Source organism: Lygodium microphyllum, chromosome 10 (genome assembly GCF_053477565.2).
Source record: "Lygodium microphyllum isolate KBCC chromosome 10, Lygodium_microphyllum_v1.1.10, whole genome shotgun sequence".
Lineage (NCBI taxonomy): Eukaryota > Viridiplantae > Streptophyta > Polypodiopsida > Schizaeales > Lygodiaceae > Lygodium > Lygodium microphyllum.
In genome coordinates, this window is record NC_141144.1 from 55,473,515 (window position 1) to 55,497,687 (window position 24,173).

The 24,173-nt window shown below is 42.5% G+C and overlaps 1 protein-coding gene across 2 annotated transcripts; it reads right to left on the minus strand.

Annotated features, from left to right (window-relative positions):
- Positions 1-301: 301 nt before the first annotated feature.
- Positions 302-13,269, minus strand: LOC148030015 (uncharacterized). Of its 2 annotated transcripts, XM_087686279.1 has the most exons (4): positions 13,132-13,269; positions 12,203-13,048; positions 11,933-12,085; positions 302-2,348 (listed from the first exon to the last, which is right to left on the minus strand). In XM_087686279.1, exons 2-4 carry the CDS (start codon positions 12,968-12,970, stop codon positions 1,737-1,739), a joined length of 1,533 nt encoding a protein of 510 aa, XP_087542405.1. In that variant the 5' UTR covers positions 12,971-13,048; positions 13,132-13,269; the 3' UTR covers positions 302-1,736. The 2 variants fall into 2 exon arrangements, with proteins under 2 accessions (XP_087542405.1, XP_087542404.1); XM_087686278.1 differs by having other exon boundaries at positions 303-2,348; positions 11,933-13,048.
- Positions 13,270-24,173: the final 10,904 nt, after the last annotated feature.

The following is a 24,173-nucleotide window of genomic DNA, read 5'->3' on the forward strand; positions in this document are numbered from 1 at the left end:
GGCATCACAAAGTGTAGTCCTGGGATGTGCCTATGTTGTACCGTTTCTTTGATTAAATAATACAAGAGTATACCTTACTCTCACATATCATGTTACCTTTCTGTGCCGTGTTGAGTGAGTGACGAGTGCAAGTGCATCACGAGGAGGGAAGTTTTAGATTCATATGAGAAAAGAGAGATGTTTACTAAAGAAGCTTGCAGAGAAGGCCTTACCAATAACACTTCTTTGTTAGGAAATTTAATAAACATAAAACAAAGAAATTTAATAAACATGAGAGTAAACCAATCAGTCTTTTTGTCTTACCATTGTCACCTTTTGAGGATATAAGAAACATCGGAAGGAAAAGCAATAAAAGATTTTCGAACTTTTGATTGTCCCTCTTTTTTCTAAAGGAAAATACTCACAACGAAGGCCTTGCATGCGCAGTTGTCAAGATAGCACTCCGACAATTTTATCCTATATCCGTTTCATCTTCATGTTCCTGCTGCTCGTCTTCCTACTCATGTTAAGGCTCCTCTTCTTTCGCTATCTGATTCATCTGCATCATGTCTTTCCTGATCATCACTTCCAAGTTCCCAATTCTTCCCATCTCCTTTTAGACTGCACACGGCGCCTATCTTTTGGCCGCTTTATCATATTAAAATCAGCCGCAAATTGCTGTCCTACTGGAAAAACCGGTTTTGCCCGTATAGCATCGATTATCCTCCTCACTGATCTACCCTCAGCACCTAGTTGTTTTTGAAATCTTTGAGCAGTATGATATTGGGGTCCGGGGATAACCATCCGCTTCCTCGTCCTGAATTTAAAAGATGAACAATGGGTTGGTGATTTTGAGGATCTGCAAGTTAATATTGCGGAAAGAAAATGACATCTGAACGTGTTCCGAACTTCCGAAGGCTTCCCAGTAACCTCCCGTTCCCAGGTGATAATTTGGGTTCAACATTTTCTCGCACAGACTCGTTGTCGGTCCTGCAAATCCTCCTTATTCCTGATTCTTTGCTCTTGCCGCCCGGGCGCGGCGAAGGGCGGGGGCGGAGTGGGGTTGGTTTTGGGACAGACAGACAGACACACCTCTCTCAGAGAATTCTTTCTCCCCTCTCTCTCTATCGGTACCTGATTTTCAGGATCAGACTTGCAAGATACAGTTTCTGTAAATACAAGATAGAAAGCCCATCTTCTAGACTTTCAAAGTCTCCTACGCTTTCCTTCAAGTTTGAGCATGGCTCTATAAATCCATGGTCCTTCTCTAACGAGCAGGACGAACACCAAACTATAAATTGAACAATGTACACAGAGCGAATTCTTTTGGATACAATCACTCTTCAAGGCCCACCTAACAGTCAGTCATCGACAGAACAGGAAAAAAAACTGTCATGATACTGGACAGAGATACTTGTATGCTCTGGATTCTAAATGGTTCTTTTTCATACACAGCATGAGGGAATGATTCTCATGTACGAGAATAATGTTACATTGCCTTGCAAAATTATGATATTACAGTAAGACCACTGCAAGGCATCAAAGAATCAGTCTGCAAGAATCTCGTGTAGGCCTTAAGGATCTGAACCAGCCATTACATTCGAGTTCCATTGAAGCAAGGAAGCATCATTGTGAGATGGGTCGTTCATAGAATGAATTGCAATCTGTCAATCTAAAACCTGCTGCAGGTGTGCAGACAGCATGATGTGTCACCTGCACTGGACACAGATCTGACAAGTCACATGCTTAACTCTGCTTCAAGAAACCTCGACGGTGTTCTTTTTTGAGGACTTTCTTCCACGTTTTGCACTTGGCTCAGCAAAATGAGGAAACCCTACTGGATCTCTTCTGCTTTCATATGCCTTGTCGATATCAACACCATCTACCACAGGCCGAAATGAACCATCTGTCGTACTGAACAACCAGAGGCGAGGAGCAACACCTATAATGCCATTTGTCTTGCTCTCTGCATAACGCAACTGCTCAAACACTGGAAACGGTAAATGTGTCATGCTCTCATGGACAAGCCATTCCGAGGGTTGACCTGGTCGAGTAGGCATAAACATATTCCTTACGATACCCACTGGAGCTGCAACAGAGGGAATAGCAAGGGATCCTGATGAGTTATTGGGAGTGTGTTGTTGAGATGCAGTGGAGTTCATGCCAGAAGTTTCAGGATTATTTGCACTTGTTGGCGGTTGACCTAGTACATTATTCTGCGAAAGAGAGTAGTACTCTGGTCCAAACATCTTTCTTATTGGTTGGATCTTCTGGCGACTCTTATACCTACCAAGTTTGCCAGTTTCGAGGAGAGAAAACACTTCCCTTTTTGATCGGCATCGCCGTCTTGATACAGGATCAATGTAGTACTGCAAACACCATAGTATTAAATCAAATAAGAATCTCTCTCTCTCTCTCTCTCTCTCTCTCTCTCTCTCTCTCTCTCCGGTAATCAAATGGCTACCCTAGGAGGAACCTCTCTAGGAGGAACAAACACGTAAGGCTGAATATGACAATTATTGAGAAATAATTACAGCCATAGACAACTAAAAAGAGATGGAGACGAATGAGAATTGAAGACGGCACTGATGAGCATATCCTCCCCCCTCCCTCTTCTTTTTGAAGGAATTATTTCTATTCAACCTAAGTCTCTGATGGATGAGCTCCGTTACAATCAACGGAGAGTTAGATAAGTCTGACTTACATTCATAGATCATGCAAAGATGTACAAATGCATGCATGTTGACATGCATATATTTGCAATACAACAAACGAACTTTTCTTTACTGTTTTCAGAGTATCGTCCTTATTTTGTGTTAATGGATGAAATATAACAACCAATAAACTTCTTTACTATTATTTTCAGAGCATCATCTCTATGTCTGTTAGTGGATGGTCCTCTTTGCCAAAAAAGTGTGGAGCAACAGAAGCAAAGAGGCACTGCTAAAATAGACTGCAATGAACACAATGAACAGAAAAGAACACTACAAGAACTTTAGAACTCAAAAGAGAATAGACTCAGGAAATGGAATCCATATACCAAGGCTCAAGAACAGTGCAAAGGTACAAGCAGTGAGTCACCAGAACTGTGCACCAATGTACCTCCCTCTAGCTGGAAGCAGTCGTGCTATGTTAGGAGGTAGCAATTGTGGGTTACAATGCTACATTGGGTGAGTAAAGATGTGAAGATAACACCTCACTTTAGACAGGGTCCCACATTGGTATTGCTGACATGGTATAAGAGCCGTGGTTAGGGCTCTTGATCATGGTGTTTTTATGTATGTAGCCCATATCATTATATGCCCTTAGTATAATTTAGCCATTCCTTTCTTAAAAATCTTGCACACTCATTATCATTATGATTGCAAATGAGGGAGCTGAAATTTTTTTAGGATTATGAAGAGGCCATCGAAATCAAATGAAGGAGCTTCGTATTATGGAGGCTGGAAATGGAGTTTTTCACAATAAGTGAGTGGAGCCATCGTCATCAAAGAAGCTGCTGGTAGAAGTCAAAAGTATTTGGTTGTTTTGCCTCTTCAATTATTGTTTTTGAGCATGGAAGAATGCTCAAATAAGAGAAGGGTTGCTGTTTGTGGTTGTTGTCTTATTGGCTCTTGCTATGACCAAGGAGCATCTGAAGGTACATATGCTTGCTGTCATTGGAATGGCAAGTGGTGTTGGGCTGGTTTCAGTCTTGCCAAGTTGGAGCATGTCAGTTGAGGCAAGTCTCATGTGTATGCTCAAGGATGAGCATGTGGAGTGGAAGGAAAGCTTTCACGCACTTGGCACCTAGGAGGCTTCTCAACGAGAGAAGTTTGTGAAGCACACCCTTGAAGGTACATGTTGAAAGAGCATGTAGTTGAAGCTGAGAGCTTGAGAAAGCAGGTTTGAAGCAAGAGGGACACTCACGTTTTGGGAAGACTCGTAGACCAAAGAAAGGAGATTTTGGTGGCTTAAGAACACGAGGTGCATGGTGGAAAACCGGTTCATGTGGTCTATAATTATCACAATTACCTTAATGGTGTCAATTATGTAATACACTCCAGGATGTCATGAGGTTGACTTAAAGCAGATCAAGTATTGAAGGTATACTACCCTACTAGTATGTTTAGCTCAAAAGGCAAGCTTGTGTTTGTTGAAAAGGAAAAAAGAATTTGACAGGGAGTGCCAGCATGTTTAGCATAGCCTTGATTATGCAAAATACTTCAAATAAAGTAAGGCGCTCCTAGGCACGGCATCGACTATGGCTTCGGCTCATCAATAGATGCAGCTATGTGGCAAGTTAAAGGTGGTGGTTGTAGGCACAGCAGATGGTAGCCGCAAAGACAGGAGGAGCAACACATTGAGTGTTGAGACCGGACTGTTGAGATTGGATAGATGGGAGGTATATGATTGGCAATGCAAAAAATAAGTAGAAAAACAAAGCACAAGATTGAGCCATGGATGAAGGCGATACCGCTCCAGCTCCTACTCCCAAGCTCAAGTCCACCATCACCGATGGAACTGCAGGGACTTCTCAATTAGTAGCAATCGAAGCACCGAAAAAGACAGGAAACAAGAAGACAATGTCCAAAAATTTAGCCGTCATGTAGCAAGCATCCCTCATGTGTGCTTACGAGCACACCGTTGGGCCAATATGTAGTGAAAAGCTCAGCGTAGATTGCAGGAAGGTGAGCTGCTTGCAAGTGGCATGCTCCAAATATAGTACCGGAAGGCATGCTATTAGTCGAGATTGGCAGCATTATGACAGATGCTAATAGAAGAAGATGGGAGCTTAGTGTGTCAAGTTTTGACTGCAGGGAAAGGTGTTGCTCTGCTTGCTGGGGAGCCATGTTGGTTGCAGAGAAGAGGATCGATAAGATTGAGAAGGCTAGAAGTAAAATGAAGCAGATTCATCTCCTCTCAATTGGTACAGCCCTCACCCTACGCTCGTGGGTAAGCAAGAATATGAAGAAGCTAACGATGATTATAAGAGAGAGAGAGATGATAATGTGTCACTTGTCACAAGGATACTCTTATCCTTAGTTTTTGTGAAAATGAATATTTGTGTAAGTAGGTGTTCCCATGTCATAAACAAGGGCCATTGTGTATTCATATCCAAGCATATATGCTTAAAAGCATGCAATTGTACTCACCCATGGTATGAGAGTACTCTGCCTAAGCCCAGCTAGAGGCTCAAAATGAATGTATCTACATGTATGTGTATCTCGATAGAGTCTATTCAAGACGAGGTTGCATAAGAATTGGCTTGTGCGAGGTTCTCTGCCTTAGATTGAGATCTCAAAAAGAATTTGTGAGCGTGTGATGTATAGAATGTGCACATGGTTGTTGCACGTGTGGGTTTGTCATACATTTCCCGAACACTACAATTGTTCAAAAAGGATGGGGTAGGTTCACCCAAGCAAGTGGTGCTCAAAGAACATTGTACACGCACGTAAACATGCATATGATGACTATATGTCTAGTCATGTGTTAGCACTCCAATATAGCATTGAGGGGGTGTTAGGAGGTAGCAATTGTAGGTTACAATGCTACATTGGGTGAGTAAAGATGTGAAGACAACATCTCGCTTAAGAGGGGGTGTTGGCATCGTAAGCTTCGATGTTTGCGGGTATCTATATGTGAAAGCACTCTTATGTGCTTAAGATTGTATGATGCATGAATGTGGATAAGAGATGTGAAGTAAAGTGTGCTACACAGGGCACACATGTAAAGTATGCGTTGTATGGTGTCGCATGGATACACACATGGAAAATCTGAGGGATCATTGATGAAGCATCTCCTCCTTTATACATGTAACTAGTTTATGCAATGAAAAAGTAGAGAACATTTATTGAGTGTGCATATTGTGTGCCTTCCCTCTGTAGCCATGGAGTTTCTTATATATTACAATCTACAATAATTATGTGCCAATCATTTTGTACACACCATGATCAACCCCACATTGGGATTGTTGATATGCTGTAGGATGAGTATCTAAGTGAAATGACTACAGTGATTGACAATGAAAAAGGGCAGGCTAAACATAACGCCAACAAATGACTAGTCGGCTAGTATAAAACTAGCACTAAAAATCAGGTCAGCTAGTATAAAATGCCTCATGAACAAAAAATGAAATGTGCACAAACAAACTCTAACACCCTATGAGATGTACTCTACAAACAATCTCTTGGTTGTAAGCCTCACATTGAGTCAACATTTGGAGCTCCGTCAAATCATGGTCATTTAGATCATGTTGATCCACTCTATCCATTTTGATGTCAGTACCCTTTTGGGCCTGCCCATGTTATTTAGTACCTGGACACCTTTTTTGCCACTGTTATGTCATGAGCCTACATTTATGTCTACACTGCAATTGCACATCGTGACACCTTTTTGTCTGTATGAGCCCTCTATTAAAACGATAGTGGAAGAGGAAAGTGTGACCAAATGATAAGAAATTTGAAAACCAAGATGAAGGCAATGAAAAACTAAACTGATCGAGAAAAGTTTAATACAAGAGCAGACCCTACATGTGCTACAATGTGTACCTACAGTGAGGGAACTATGAGAATGAAAGTGGGAGATAGAACAAGTCTTTTGACTAAATGCCCATCGACCAACTAACAAGGCGGCCTATAAATAGGCAATAGACTGTAGAAGAACAAAAGGCATCTTGGACCCAAAACATGGGCGAGCACAAAAATAGGAACAAAAATGAACCAACAAGATCAATTTTTTCTTTTGGACTAAGTGTTGTCGAGAAATAAAAACAACCAAATTTAATATGCACCTCCAAACACAAACTTACTATTTTAAATGTCATCCCTATTTTTTAGGATTACTACTTTTAAGCCAATCTAAGGCTTCTAAAATTTAAGAACCTCCTAAGAGGAATCCCCTTAAATTTAAGAACCCCAAATCCCCTCCCCCCAAAAAAGTATATGGGTATCATGTGAAAGCTCTTTCTCGGTACATTACGTAAAATATGCTAGAATCCTCATAAGAGTTTTCATTGCAAAGATATGGGCATTCTAAACTTTCAACCTATATATTGCTCATTGCACAAACATTTCATGATCATATCATTTTGCTAATTGTAACTATTTATTCTAGCAAATCTAGCCCACACTTCAAGATATTAATCCTTTCTATGTGCGAGTTAGACCTTGATATACCTGAGTTTTGACTAAAGGTACCCAATCAGATCATACAGATGGAAGTGTATACTATCTTTTTTCTAGCTCACCATGAAATTCCACCATAACCTTTGACTACTCATTAGTGGCCATCTCTAATACATTTCTCTAAATACCTATTAATTACAAAGGAAACAAATTCAATAGATTATTAATCATGCAAATCAAAAAAAGGATACAAATATTTTTATGTTGTCTTGTGACATTCATTTTGAGTTCTTGTATTCATATGTTCTTTCTTTTGTTAGTTTCCATGCTCTCTTTTTTATGCTTCCAATCATTTATGCCTTCTCATATGTTCTTTCTTTTATTAGTTTTTATGCTCTCTTTGTTATGCTTCCAATCATTTGTGCGTTCTCACATGGTATTAGAAACCATGTGTTGTTGATTTGTTGGTTTTGTGTTTCCATTGATTGTTTCATGTCTACAAGTCTATGTTATTTGTTGTCAATGCCTTCTTGGGTTGTGTTTCAACTTTCTCCCCTTCCTGGTTGGTGAGCTCTTTCATAGTCGGGCGATCTGTTTCCATGCATGCAAAGTTGTGAAACCTTGTGTTTCTGCCACCAGTTGGTCATGGAGGCTGGATATGTTGTCACCCAAACCTGCTTTCATATCACCTGATGTGTTGAATACTTTTTCTTGTGTTTGTGGGCTACCACCACCTATAGTGGCCAGCAAAACCTGTGTTTTTATTTATCTTCATCTTGCACTTTTACATTTTTGAATTTAAACTTTGTAGCGGGTCTCATTTGTTGGTTGTTATGATTCTTAAGTACATTCACTTCACTGCCGCTCCACTCTGTCTTCTTTCACATGCTTGGGTGTATGCCTCTTCAGCTATTCTTGTTTGACCACAAAGTGCATCAAACTCCAAATATCTCTTTGCAACTCTATCTTCATTCATTCTCATGGCACCTCTATGTTCTACTAATACCAAGCATAGGTCCTAAAGGCATTGACTTCACCTTGGACTGCTATTCTAGAGGCTTGGTTTGTGCAATTGTATAGGAGGTTGCCATCTCTAGCCAGTGCTCCAAATGTTTGAGCTTTTGCAATTGCAAACGTGTAGCAAGAAGAAGAAGGTGAAGTGCATCTTTTGTGGCAGTGAGGGGCATCTCTAGAAGAATTGCCACATGCAAGCAGCTTTTCAAAAGAAAATTGGGAGCTTAAGGGGCATTCACACTGCTGCATGTCTTTGCACGGAGCAAGGATGTTCCTATCCAATAGTAGTGGAGTGGTGCTCTCACGTGTCTTTGAAACAAAGAGGGATGATTGTGAGAGAACAAAGATAGGGCATGTTGATGCCTACCATACATTCACATGATACACTGCCAAGGGATCCTAAGGAAGGCTTTCTACAAGCATCGACATAGCCTAATGGTGCAAATCCTGAAGCTCATTCACTTTGAGGTCCGTGACAGGAGAATTGAACAAGAAGTAATGTTTGCTCCTACTCTATTCTCACATGGGGGAACAGAACCATCAGATTTTCGGTCTAAGTAGCAAAGACGAAGTTAATGTTTGGTGCACGTTTTTGGTCATAGCCCGGCTAAAGACAAGGAATCTAGTCATGATGTGCTTTTGTAGGGGCGATAGTAACAAACACAAAGATTTAGCTATTTTCACTTTCTATGATCAAGGTTTAGTATGATTGATATTCACTTTCGTGCTTCTTCTTTAGATGTCCTTTAGATTGGAAGTCATGATCTAGATTCTAGATCTAGAGTATTGGCGTATTTCTATTGATGCAAGACTAAAGGATGATAATGATTGCTATCAAGAAATGTACGATACAATAAATGTAGTGTAGCAACAAGTATGGAGCAGCACAACCACCTTAAAAGGGAAGAACACACATGGCAGCAAGTGTAGGAGGTGGAGTGATCAGGCAACACTAATGCAGTAAAACACAGTTGCCTAGAGCAAGCTGAGAGCTAGATGGAACCACCTACAAGCTAGCAACAACACTAGTAGAAAGGTGGTGGGTCTAATGGAGAAAGGCAGCGATAAGGGTGGTGGGTTCTAAAGTTGGTGGTGAGGAAGAATGATGAGGATAGACCTACAGCAATAAGATGTGTTCCAAGATGGAAAAGGGCAGCAATAAGGGTGGCAGCTTCTAAAGCGAATGGAGAGGAATAATGATTATAATAATGATGATGAAGGGGGATCAAGTGCTAGCACATTAAGAATCAAGGACGAGGATGGATACCCACATGTCCTCATATTGGAAATTTTTTGGCACTTGTCCTACTATTGGAATAAAATGCCCTTTCAACAAATAATTCTTTTTGCAGCTATTTTTGTGGAGCTAAATTAGGACTCAATGCACAATAATTTTGTGTTAATAAAATCCTTCAAATTTTAGTGGCTCAACAACACCCAACAAGTAGTGCTCACAAAAAGAGCATCACAACTAGAAGCTTGCTCACATCAAAATGCAAATTATTTTCAATGTCCTACATAACTCTAGTCTCATAGGGCCACCACTCAGTCATCCTACATGAGAACTACACCAATGTTGTTCCTACATGCATCACAATGTAGCATAAGCTCTTTGAAGTTCATGTAGGATCAAAATCAAATATGAAGTAAACTTTTCCTTCACCTAATTGAAAACTACAATCTCTTTTTCAGCCCATCTAAAAGGCGCTCACTTCTATAATGCATGAAGAGGAGAGGCAATCTTTGCAAAAATGGCACATGAAGCACCCAAAATAAGGGCATAAGCCTAGAAAACCGCAAACATCATGTGAGTTGCACGAATCTAGCCAATTACGAATGGCCTTCACTTTAATTAGACCCATCTTGACACCATATTTAGAGACTACATGCCCCAAGAAATGAATCTCCTCCAAGAACTTGCTCTTCTTGCCATTAATGACCAGCCAATGCTTGAGTGGTTCTTGAAAGACTACAGCCACATGCTTCCTATGCTCCATCTCAATTCTTTGAAAAGATAACGATATCATCAAAGAGCCTCTCCATAGAGAATCAACATTGACGAAAGATCATGTCCGTCATCCGATTGGGAGTTATGGAAGCATTGGTAGACATAAGCAACATCACTAAAAACTCATATAGGCCAAGGTTGTCCTGAAAGCCATATTGTACACATCTTGTAGGCCAACAAAGATAGAGTGATGTATGGTAGAGGTTGATCTTGTAGAAATTACACGGGAGTGGACAAAATCTGAGCAAGGAGTAGAGAACACACAGCAAATATAAGAAGAACAGAGACTGCTTTAATTTTAAACGAGCTAATACAAAGATGGCTCTGTCCACCCATGCGATTCCGCTGTAAAGCTTAGATGGCGATCCAAACAGATGATAGACAAAGAGCTTAAGGTAGCTAGAAGAACTCTAACTAGGTGAAAGATAAATAGATAACGACTTTAGAGGGGTCTTCCTTTTATAGCCTGAGAAAGTATTCTTGTCGGCCGGCAAGTCCGACCATATAATGAACCTTCCCTAGTCGTCCAGGGAATATACTAGATAATATTCCCTTTACCATCGGGCCAGGGGTACCACCCTTAGATCCCAAAATAGGGACCCCTGATAACTCCCACACCCCAAAACTCAATGCATTGTGTCTCAAGTTGCTACCAACATAACTACTCTATCAAACCCAAAGGCTAGATCCACAAAGATCACATTTTTGCCATTTGGTCATATAGACCTCATCTAACATACAAGTCAAGACCCACCCAATGTCCATGCGCACACATGTCTTCTCCTCATAATGGGGGCCTTACAACTTTGAGCACCATGGATCATTGGTGGCATCTTACGAGGGTGGGGCATTGAGCATATCTAGCAGATTCTTAGTGCTACACTTGTTTTGACTAAGGTCACTACGGTAATGAGTGTGATAAACCACCTAGAGTCAAAGGTAACACTTATCCTTTGTTGGAAGAATGTAATAAGCTTGATTTGTGTTGATAAGATTAAAGGTGAACTTATGCTTGTAAGCAAAAGAGGAATTGACCAAGACAAAAAAATACAAAAGAAAAGAGGAAAAGCAGAATTATGTATAAAAGTATGATAAGGAAGCAAGTTCGTCATAAAAACCTAAATGATGACCTAGAAGGAAGCTTGAGTTGACTCAATGGTTAATAAGAGTCTAGCATGTAGAATATTGTCAATGAAACATGCTTGGAATCGTTTCTCGAGGCTCCCTTGAGTGAGGATAGTCCCGTTTTCAAGATTCATTCTCTATGGACCTAAGCATGGCATGCTCCTACCATATGCAAGGCAGCTATAACTAAGAGTTCACCAGGGTTGAGAACGGGTACTTAGTATTCATAGTATGGCATAACAACATCCAGCAGGCACTCTAGCTGTTGGGCTCAATAAAGGCTCAAACTTGAATTCTAGACAAAATATCTATGGTTAGGTTGTAAATTATGCTTGCTCCATGTCATGTGTTTCGGTGATAACAATATTTTGGTGATCAAGTGAGGAGGTTGTTACCATACTAAAGAACTAGATTGAGATTGAAGGGCTACTAACTGTCACTTCAAATTGTGCCCTCTTCACCGAGCTCGTCTTCAATAGATAGGCAAATATCTATGCTATCCAAGCTAGTTTGCTTATTTTAAGTACAGTACAAGACATTTGAATGTACTAGATTGCAGTTTGAAAGACCAATTGGTCTGCCAAAAACAAGATACCATGTATGATAAAATATCTCTCCACAACTGAATGCTAGAACCCATCAGGTAGTTTGGGAGAAGTATCATTCGCTAATGTAGTCATAGATGATTGAAATGTCTCACCTTATCTTTAGAACCAGCACTGCTACCGCTGCTCCGCGTCTTTACTTCTGTAATCCAACCTTCTGGAAGCCAATCCGGTGACTCTACCACATCAACTGTTCGTTGAGCAGGTATCAATGCTACCTCCAGACCTTTTGTTGGAGTTACTCTCTCCTGCATTGGTTCAGCTTCTGATTCAATAACATCACATTGTCCCCTATCAATAGTAGGGGTAATCTCAATATCCATTTGCTTATGATTTATTGGAGTGGCATTTTCCACAGACTTCACCTCTACTTCGGTACATTCTGTTATGTGAAATGACTCCTTGTTGCTCAGTGGGGTTTGACTTGCATTTTCCCTAAGTTGAGGTGCAGAAAATACAGCTGAATTTCGTTCACTGTGTTCAGCTTGAATGGATGTCTTCCTTGCTCCTGTTTCTTCACTGGCTTGATCAAGGCAAGAGCTCTCCACCTTTTTTTTCTGGTTATAGGCAGGACAATGGGTTACTTCTACCTTGCTATTGGACAAACCAAGCATTTCAAAGACGGCCATTTCTTGGTCTCCCTCAGGACCTAAGTCGAGCTGATCTATTACTCTACCCACTTCAAGCGTCCTCTTTACCTGCATATCTTTTCCTTCGTCTAAATCACTGCTGCTTTGAGCAATGGATTTGTACCTGACAGACCAGGCATCAATCGCTTTCCTCATGTCCTCAAGCAGGTTTCGTGGTGTATCCCTTTTCCCTGTTGAGTGAAAATTAATAGTGGCAACATTGCCTCCTTGAAGAATCCTACCTTCATCAAACTGCAACCTGTTTTCTGGCATAATCTTCTCCTGTGCACACGCGGTCGGAAACCTGCCTTCGCTGCAGCCATTGGCCGGCAACGACCACTGAAGATTTTGGCCGTGAATCAAAAAATCATGTGGAGTCCGGAAGGGAGCTGCTGCTGTGTATCTGCTTAAGAGAGCGACAGCTGCTCTCTCCATTTTCTGCAAAAACTCTCCCACGGTATGAATGTCGATTTCTGCAACTCCATGAGGACCGCCTGCTTCCATTATTGGCAGCTAAGGGAAAGGCAAATGATACCACTTTATGGAGTCAGCAAACGTCCACGATGACAGCACTTAAGCGGCCTGCGAGAGCAAATTTCTGATCAGGAGACAGTAATTTAGAGGGGGGAAATGCGCAGGTAACAGAACGAGCAAGGTTAACCTACCTCATGGTTAGGATGGAAGTAAGCGCTGTCGCACAGAAAGCGAGAAAATGGCTGCACAGCAATCGGAGAAGACGACCTGAACAGGTTCAGGTACTTCCAGTGTGAACTGCCGCGAGTGTGATCTAACACGTTACATTTTGGTTGCAGTTAAGAGTGTCACTTTTGATAATAACCGCAGAAAAACCATTGTGCCAACGAGGCAAGAGGGTCTTCGCACGCAGGGCTCTACTTGTACATTTAACAGGTCAAAGTGCACCAACTTGGTGAACGTCCACCAACTTCTCACACAAGCCTTCCCTCTCATAGGCAAATGAGTTACGTGTGCCCTTTATCTACGCGCAATGGTTGTTGGCATTGTATTAGTACAACCTAAGGGTCCAATCACACCAAGGTGTGTAGAGGGGTGTAACATGCCCGCCCCTCAAATTGCAGGACACGTCTTAGCAGCCCATCGAGAGATCAATCTAGAGGACGCCGCCCGGCACTCCCAAGGAATGACATAGGGTTTTTCAACTAGGGTCTATCGAGTCTACCTCACAACGGATCTTATCCGGCCGTTCCCACTAGGATCGACCTGAAGTCCGGGTTCCTAGTCAACATTATCTAAGGTCATAGACCAACCTTTTTCTAACATTACTTATTAACATTTCCTTTGAGGAAAGCTCTCGGCTAACCGAGACCACCCTTCCGTAGGATAGACCCATTGGTCACATCCACCACGCTTCCCTCGAGGGTTGTTTTAGTTATCTAATTACCTACCACGTTATGCTTGACACATAAAAGTAGCTTCTTTAATTAACCCGTTAGTCACAGGTTCCTTTACGTAATTTAGGCCACAGACATGAAGACAGGTCCCAACAAGATCAAGCACTTCCTTAACTTATCTTTGGATTAATGTGTGTCTCTTGCCTATACAGGAGAATTAAGTGCTCCTTTCTGCCTCCGCAGAAAAATCCTTCCGTCTTCCGGCAATAAAACCTGAAGGTTTATCCTTCCAAGATTCCGCCTTGTAACTAGTATCAAGGCCTCGAGATCCCATCTCGAGTCACGTAGATCACTTGTGTAGGGCCCGGAGGCATTGGGATTTATGGCCAGAGCCCCCACTGGCACCCAAGTGTCCTCCTACGCCAAGTAATTTCCACGAAGAGACCTCTCGCGGCAGGTTCGGTCCACATTCCCGGCGCGGATTCACAACCCCCTTGGTTAGGGTTTGACGGTTCGCGGGGGGTAGCTAGCGCCATCCTTTCTTAATTATTCCTTTAGGAAATCAACCACAGCTGAAGCAACCAGCATAGTAACAATTTCTAGGGAAAACATCCCTTTCATTTCCATGGCAATCAGTCATCTCAGACCCGGCCATGAAATCATCAAACACTCCCCACTTGGGTTAACATCCAAAACCACATTAACAAACAGTTGAATGCACAACCCCTTGCTTCAAGGCATCGCAATCCCATGCACAATCAGAATTTTAACTGGATGTATCAAAACACTTGCTTAAGGACTTTACAACCTTTTCAAACCACCAAGCATAACTTGGGTCAACAATCCATTTAGGGTTAGGTCACCAGCTTCAACTAAGCTAGGAGCGTATCCATTTGCGATAATCCACAACAAGATCGATAAAACAATTCGCAAGCAATTATACTTATTCCTAATGCACCGAATCTCATGAAGGTCTAGGTTTCTATCCATCGGAGTCTATCATTTCATGTGTATCTTTTAGTCATGATCGCGAAGCATGATTTCTAAATGACTGTTCATACACTGAATTGGTTAAAAATCTATTATTTTATGTGAAATAATGCAAAAACCTTATCATTTTATGTATGTAAAAGTTATCATTTCATGCTTAAAATCTTGTGCAAATTCCAAACTCTACCGTTTCGCACATGCAACTTAGCTCTTAGAGTAAACAAAACCCTATGCACAACATCAATCCTTTCATCCCTTCCCTGAGAAATAATTCCTAAATTAAATTTTAACGCTTAGAACCTAAGCTTGATTCGTGTGTGCTGTGTTGGTCGTTCCGCTCACCCCTCCAGCATTAATGGTGGCTTGGGTGCCTACGCTTCCCGTGACTTTCTTCTTGGGAGCCGTTCGCCTCGCGGAGATTGGGCAGTCCGGACCTTAACGGTTTCAGTTAAACACGATCGGTTGGGAAGACCACCGGATGTGGTTCGTTGCCAGGAGAGTAGTTTGGGTGACTCGTAGCGGTTACCCCCTTTCTCTCTCCTCTACCTCTTCTTCTTCTTCCTCTACCTTTCTCCTTTCCCTTCTTCTTCTCCTCTCCTCCTTCTCTCCCTCTTCTTTCTCTTCCTCTATCTCTCTCCTACTCCTTCTCTTCTTCTACTACTCTCCCTCTACTTCCCTCTTCCTCCACCTTCTTTTCCTCCCTCCTTCTCCTTCTCTTCTTTTTCTCCCTCCTTCTTGCTCTTCTACCTCCTTCTTCTTCTCTACCCACTTCTTATTTCCTCTTTTCTCCCTCCTTCTTTCTCTTCCCTCCTTCTACTTCTTATCGTCTCCTCCTTCTACTTCTTATCTTCTTCTCCTCTACCTCTCTCCCCTCTTCTCTCTTCTCTTCTTCTTTTCTTCTCTCCCTCTTCTCTCTCTCCCTTCTTCTTTCTCTTCTCTCCTTCTCCTTCTCTCCCTCTTCTTCCCTTCTCCCTCTCCTTCTCTTTCTCTCTCCTTACTCCTCCTTCTTCTATCTCCTCACTCCTTCTCTCCCTCTCCTCTTCACACTGCTCATGGGGGATAATGGTGTGTAGACAACGAATGGGGGGGAGGGACTTCTACAGCAACGAGGGGGGGAGAAACTTCGCAGCAACTGGGGGGCGCATTTGAATGCCGCCACCTGGGCGGCATGCCCCTCCCCTTCTTCCACATCACTCCCTCTTCCTCTCTCCCTGACGTACTATTAGGGGGGAAGAAAGGAAAATGAAAATTTTTTAAATTTAGAAAAAAAAGGGGAGGGAAATGTTACATCCTCTCCCCCTTAGAGGAATCGAGATGTCCTCATCTCGAGAGAAACTGGGGAAGACAAACGCAATTGGGCCTTATAGCCTGTGGGTTAGGGCCCATCACGCTTTCGCTACGCAACCCTGATTACTTAAATTCTCATCTTAAAATAACAACTTGCCATAACTCATAGGGTTCAATGGGATTCATTCCAAGTACAAGACTTATTATCTCGAGAGGATCTTCCTAGGTCATCTAGTTATCCTCAAAGGTTACAACAGGCTCCAAGCCTTCATCATCATGTGGTTCATAATATGAGCCAAAAGTATAGATTAGACGGCTTCGTTTGACCGCATCCTGATTTCTAGGGTCCAACTTAGAACAATCTGTTTGGATGTGTCCTAGTTCATTGCAGTGGAAACATCGGTGATTGGGGCATCTCTTACGGATGTGTCCTATCTCTCCGTACTTGTGGCACCTCTTGTCTTGATCCGATGAGTCATCTTCATCATAGTTGCTTGATTTAAGTTCTTGGACGATTGGATTCGCTCGGAGTAATGTGTCTTGCAAGTCCGTTGGTGCATTGATTCCAATCGAGTGTTTATGGATGGATTCAACCCAGCACATAACTTTGACACATGTTGTGTTATATCCATTGGAGGTGTATACTTTAGGAGTGAAACGAACTTTGAATAATATGCTTCAAGGGATAATCCTAGTTGCTTCAAGTCGTAGAATTCATTCATCTTTTGTGTGTGGTAGGCAAGTGGCAGATACCTCCCTCGCACAGCTTCCTTAAGCTTATTCCAGGTGATGGTCCCCTCCAAGATCACTTGGTCTCTACACCACTGTTTCCACCAAAGTCTCGCTTCGCCTGTAAGCTTAAGTTTGGTGAGCATGGCTTGGTTAGCAGGTGCAATTCCTACTGCCTCAAAATAGTCCTCCATGGACTCAATCTAGATCTCGGCGTCAGCTTGAATAGTCCTTTCCTTACCATCAAACTCGGGTGGCTTAATTTGCTTGAGAAGGAACTTCTTCTCTTGCATGTCAGCATTCGTGGGTGTAGAAGGTGCCTGACAGTCAAGCCATACCACTTAGGTTATTTAGGTTATATCTATGATCTGAACATTAATCAATCATGCATCATTAAGAAGTTTTACTCTGATACCAACTGTAACGTGCCCGCCCCTCAAATTGCGGGACACGTCTTAGCAGCCCATCGAGAGATCAATCTAGAGGACACCGCCCGGCACTCCCAAGGAATGACACGGAGTTTGTCAACTAGGGTCTCTCGAGTCTGCCTCGCAACGGAACTTATCCGGCCGTTCCCACTAGGATTGACCTAAAGTCCGGGTTCCTAGTCAACATTGTCTAAGGTCATAGACCGACCTTTTCCTAACATTACTTGTTAACATTTCCTTTGAGGAAAGCTCTTGGCTAACTGAGACCACCCTTCCATAGGATAGACCCATTGGTCACATCCACCATGCTTCCCTTGAGGGTTGTTTTAGTTATCTAATTACCTACCACGTTACGCTTGACACATAAAAGCAACTTCCTTAATTAACCTGTTAGTCACAAGTTCCTTTACGTAATTTAGGCCACAGACATGAAGACATGTTAAAACAAGATCAAACACTTCATTAACTTATCTTCGGATTAATGTGTGTCTCCTGCCCATACAGGAGAATTAAGTGCTCCTTTCTGCCTCCGTAGAAAAATCCTATCGTCTTCCGGCAATAAAACCCAAAGGTTTATCCTTCCAAGATTCCACCTTGTAACTAGTATCAAGGCCTCGAGATCCCATCTCGAGTCACGTAGATCACTTGTGTAGGGCCCAGAGGCATTGGGATTTACGGCCAGAGCCCCCACTGGCACCCAAGCGTCCTCCTACGCCAAGTAATCTCCACGAAGAGACCTCTTGCGGCGGGTTCGGTCCACATTCTCGGCGCAGATTCACAACCCCCTTGGTTAGGGTTTGGCGGTTCACGGGGGGTAGCTAGTGCCATCCTTCATCAATTATTTCTTTAGGAAATCAACCGCAGCTGAAGCAATCAGCATAGTAACAATTTCTAGAGAAAACATCCCTTTCATTTCCATGGAAATCAGTCATCTCAGACCCGGCCATGAAATCATCAAACACTCCCCACTTGTGTTAACATCCAAAACCACATTAACAAACAGTTGAATGCACAATCTCTTGCTTCAAGGCATCGCAATCCCATTGCATGCACAATCAGAATTTTAACTGGATATATCAAGACACTTGCTTAAGGGCTTTACAACCTTTTCAAACCGCCAAGCATAACTTGGGTCAACAATCCATTTAGGGTTAGGTCACCAACTTCAACTAAGCTAGGAGCGTATCCATTTGCGATAATCCACAGTAAGATCAATAAAACAATTCGTAGGCAATTATACTTACTCCTAATGCACCAGATCTCATGAAGGTCTAGGTTTCTATCCATCAAAGTCTATCATTTCATGTGTTTCTTTTAGTCATGATCGCGAAGCATGATTTCTAAATGACTGTTCATGCACTGAATTGGTTAAAAAGCTATTATTTTATGTGAAATAATGCAAAAACCTTATCATTTTATGTGTGTAAAAGTTATCATTTGGTGCCTAAAATATTGTGCGAATTCCAAACTCTACCATTTCGCACATGCAACTTAGCTCTTAGAGTAAACAAAACCCTATGCATGACATCAATCCTTTCATTCCTTCCTTGAGAAATAATTCCTAAATTAAATTTTAACACTTAGAACCTGGGCTTGATTCGTGTGTGCTATGTTGGTCGTTCCGCTCACCCCTCCAGCATTAACGGTGGCTTGGGCGCCTACGCTTCCCGCGACTTTCTTCTTAGGAGCCATTTGCCTCGCGGAGATTGGGCAGTCCGGACCTTAACAGTTTCAGTTAAACACGATCGGTTGGGAAGACCACCGGATGTGGTTCGTTGCAAGGAGAGTGGTTTGGGTGACTCATAGCGGTTACCCCCTTTCTCTCTCCTCTACCTCTACCTCTCTCCTTTCCCTTCTTCTTCTCCTCTCCTCCTTCTCTCCCTCTTCTTTCTCTTCCTCTTCTTTCTCTTCCTCTATCTCTCTCCTACTCCTTCTCTTCTTCTACTATTCTCCCTCTACTTCCCTCTTCCTCTACCTTCTTTTCCTCCCTCCTTCTCCTTCACTTTATTCTTTTTTTGGACAAAAGCAAACATAAAAATTAAAGCATGCTAATTGTAAATTTGGGCTACTTTTGAGCTTGGAGATGAATAAAATATTAAATACATGCTTTATGGAGCGCTCACACAAGGCATGGGGGGAGATTGTACCCAATTGGTCTTTTTTCTTCATGTCGTACAAGTCTATTCTCTTGAATTTTGAGCTTAAAGTAGAGTTCTTTGTTCTTAGGGGCGCTAGCTACATATGCACACAACATCCAATTTGCGCACTAGTGGTATCAGATCGAAGCTGAGATCGAGGGCTTCTAATCGCTTACCATCTCGCGCGAAGGTGAAGCTCTTGGAATAAATAGGCTTTATAGTCAATCCCTCAATGTCAGCGTGTTCCTGGCGGTGAAGCACCCCCTGTTGTGCTATCAGATCGTGAAGGACCTTTTTCTCCCTCCTTCTTGCTCTTCTACCTCCTTATTCTTCTCTACCCACTTCTTTTTTCCTCTTCTCTCCCTCCTTCTTTCTCTTCCCTCCTTCTACTTCTTATCCTCTCCTCCTTCTACTTCTTATCTCCTTCTCCTCTACCTCTCTCCCCTCTTCTCTCTTCTCTAGCTCTTCTCTTCTCCTTCTTTTCTTCTTCTTCTCTTCTTCTCTTCCTCTTCTCTCTCTCCCTTCTTCCTCTTATCTCCTTCTCCTTCTCTCCCTCTTCTTCCCTTCTCCCTCTCCTTCTCCTTCTCTCTCTCCTTACTCCTCCTTCTTCTATCTCCTCACTCCTTCTTTCCCTCTCCTCTTCACACTGCTCATGGGGGACAATGGCATGGAGACAACGAATGGGGGGGGGGGGGGGGGGGGGGGGCATCTGAACGCCGCTACTTGGACAGCATGCCCCTCCCCTTCTTCCACATCACTCCCTCTCCCTCTCTCCCCGATGTACTATCAAGGGGGGGGGGGGGGGAGGGAAATGATTTTTTTTTAAATTTAGAAAAAAAAGGGGAGGAAAATGTTACAATGGAAGCACTGCATAAGGAAAACTTAGCTTCCCCTTGCTAATTTTGGAGTCACACCAAGGTGTGCAAGAAAAGAGGCCGCTTTAGCCTTCACATGAGAAGATAATGGGAAGCCAATAACCTTACTCATCTACATATGGAAGATAATGGGAAGCCTTCACATGAGAAGATAATGGGAAGCCTTCACATGAGAAGATAATGGGAAGCCAATAAGCTTACTCGTCGACATATGAAACTGTTCAAGGACTTTATAAATGTACTCCTTCTGTCACAAGTAGAGGAGTCCCTTTGAGTGATTGTGCATAATACGTATACTAAGTATGTGTGAGATCAGCTCCATGTCCTTCATCTCAAAGCTCTTCTCGAGCTGAGTCTTCATAGCATCCAGCTTATCATGAGCACTCCCAACAAAACAAGCATGTCATCAACATGAGGCACCAAGAAGGCTACCATCATAGGCCTTCTTCCAAGTATCCAACTCATCAAAGCACTCTCAACAATAAGCATGTCATCAACATAAAGCACCAAGATAATAAGGCTACCATCACGGGCATTCTTCATGTACAGACACAAATCCATATCATTACAAGAATATCCTTGTAAATGCATAAAATCATCACACTTATAGTACCATTCCCTAGGTGCTTACTTACGTCCATAATAAAGACTTCATCAATTTATACACTAGGTATTTCTTGCCCTTTTCTTCAAAGCCCTTAGGTTGCTGCATATAGATATCCTCATGCAAGTCCCTATGAAGAAAAGTCATTTTCACATCCATTTGGTATAAGTCTAAATCCATCTGTGCAACCAAGGCCAATACCAAGTGTAGGGTACAATCTTGACTACAAGAGAGAATATCTCATCAAAATTAACTCCATTGTTCTCCTTAAAACCCTCAGCAATCAATCTGGCCTTATGTGCTAGCTTAGGGTGACCAAGGGTACTCTTCAACTTGTACACCCACTTCCATAGCAATGCATGTTTCCCGTTGAACAAAGAAATCAAATCCCATGTGTAATTTTTTTGCATTGAATCATACTCAAATTGCATGGCCCTCTTCTAAGAGTGACTATCATTGCACATAGCCTCCTCATAAGTGAGAGGCTCACCAATATTTGTCACCATGGCATAATTCATAGAAGAGGGTTCAAATCGATAAGAGGACATGAAGCTCTAGTGAAACATCTCAATGCTGGTTGTAAGGCCTATACGACATATCCTTTCTATCTGACATCATGATCCTGCACAATAGGTGGATCCTAGGCCATTACATCATCAACAACTACAATATGCTATCTAACTGGGGCCGGTTGTATTATAACAGGAGGCTCCTCCTAAAAGATCACCCTATATATCTCAATCCCCTACTTTGGTCTCATATGCATCTTTTCCTTATGGAAGATAACATCATTGTTGTAGATAACCTTCTGAGCTTACCAATCCCAAAGGCAATAATCCATTTCACATGTATCACCATATCTAAGAAAGGTGCATTTGACGGACTTTGGATCCAACTTATTGTGCTTGTATTTGGGAATATGGCAGAAAGCCTTACATCTAAAGACTCGCAAGTGTGCATACAAGGGAGGTTTACCAAACCACACCTCCTCTATAACTCTACCATCAAGAGTAGTGTATGGGAATTTATTAATCAAATGAAGTACAGTAGTAATTACCTTAGCTCATGAAAGGGAAGTGGAACCCAGGAGGAAGAAGCTTGGCGATGAGAGCTATGGCAGATGGAGAGCAAGAGCAAGGAGAGAGAGTGAAACTCAAAGTGGGAACTCCAACAACCACAATGTGTGGCTAGACCTTCCTTTATTCAAACTCACTAAAAGAATAAAAAATAAGTGATTGTGACAGGCGCTCGCTACCTACAGTGTGCAGTGGCAGGTACTGTCAGTATAGTAAAGTGTAGTAAAGTGTAGTAATACACGGGCGGCTAGGCGAAGGCACCTTTACCTCCAACAACCTCCCACTTAAATGTGAATCTGCCCCAGTGAGAGAGAAAAAAGAAAAGATAGTACAACATGTACACATGTACAACAGGATGAGGAAAAAGACGTCATCTCATCCAATGCCCATCAATCTCCTGAGGAAGGCAAAGCACTCTATAGTGAGGCTCTTCTAAGCAAGTCTGTAGGATTCTGCTCAGTCGGAATCTTGACAAGGTCAATAGACTTGTCCTCAACGACCTCGCGAATGAAGTGATATCTCACCTCAATATGTTTCGTCTTCGCATGGAAGACCGGATTCTTGGCCAATTGAATGGCACTCATAGAATCCAAATGCAATGTAGGCATAGCATCTGTCATACCAAGGTCTACAATCAAACGGCTTAACTAGATAGCCTCCTTGCAAGCCGTTGTGGCTGCAATATACTCGGCCTCTGTAGTAGAAAGGACCGTACACTTTTGCGCCCTCAACATCCAAGAGATAGCCCCTCCAGCATAAGTGAACACATAGCCAGAAGTGGACTTCCTACTATCTGCATGTCCTGCATAATCAGAGTCAGTGTACCCCACGACTCCTATATCCTAGTTACCATAGCAAAGGCACATATCTGTTGTGCCCTTCAGGTATCTCATGATACCCTTCACGGCATCCCAATGTTTCTTGTCCGGTGTAGCCATATAACGCGCCACAACCCCAACTGTAAAAGCAATATCTGGACGGGTGGCTATCATGGCATACATAAGATTGCCCACGGTTGATGCATAGGGAAACTTGGCCATCTCAGCCCTCTGCTCATCTGTCTACGGACAATCGGCCTGTGAAACCTTCACATGAGAAGGTAATGGATAGCCAATAGGCTTAATATCCTGCATACGAAAGCACTCAAGGACTTTATGAATGTACTCCCTCTTATAGAATAGTCCCTGAGATCTATTGCTCGTAATGTGCATACCAAGTATATGAGAGGCATGTCCCAGATCTTTCATCTCAAAGCTCTTCTTGAGTTGAGCCTTAAGAGCATCTAGCTCCTCATGAGTTGTCCCTGCTAAAAGCATGTCATCCACATAGAGTACCAAAATCAGTAAAGAACCGTCACGGGCTTTCTTCGTGTATAAGCACAGATCCATAGCACTGCGGTTGTAGCCCTATGACTGCATGAATGCATCAAACTTATGATACCATTCCCTAGGTGCTTGCTTCACGCCATACAGACTCTTCTTTAGCTTGCACACTAGGTGTTCCTTGCCAGGGTCTGCAAAGCCCTTAGGCTACTCCATGTAAATCTCATCATGCAAGTCCCCATGTAAAAAGGTCATCTTAACATCCATCTAGTACAAGTCCAGGTCAAGCTGTGCAACCAAGGCCAAGACTAAGTGTAGGGTGGTCATCTTGACCACAGGAGAAAAGACTTCGTCAAAGTCAACATCATGCTCTTGCTTAAAATCCTTAACAACTAATCGAGCCTTGTATATCAGCTTGGGGTATCCAGGGGTACTTTTTAGCTTGTACACCCACTTGCATGGCAAAGCCTTCTTACCCTAAGGCAAGGAAACCAAATCCCAAGTTTGATTCTTATGCAATAAGTCAAGCTCAAACTGCATAGCCCTCATCCAAGAGTGACAATCACCGCTGTGCATAGCCTCATCATAAGTGAAAGGCTCTCCTGCATTTGTAACTAGTACATAATCCATAGAGGGCGCAAAATGGTCAGGAGGTCGTCTATCTCTAATAGAATGCCTCAACCCAGGCTCTGCTGCCTGACCGACATCATGTCTAACATTGACATGTCTAACATCTGGGCCATGAGCATCAGATGATGTTGCACGCTGTCTAGCTAGCCGTGGAGCGACCTTAATGGAAGCAGGTGGTTCCTCCTGAAAGATAACTCTGCGTACCTCAACCACTTTCTCAGGCTGCATATGCATTTTGTCCTCATGAAAGATGACATC

Coding starts and splice junctions, on each gene's coding strand:
- LOC148030015 (XM_087686278.1), bottom strand. CDS start 12,970: ATGGAAGCAGGCGGTCCTCATGGAGTTGCAGAAATCGACATTCATACC. Junction 2,349..11,932: donor GTGCTGGTTCTAAAGATAAG/GTGAGACATTTC, acceptor TGGTGTTTGCAG/TACTACATTGATCCTGTATC.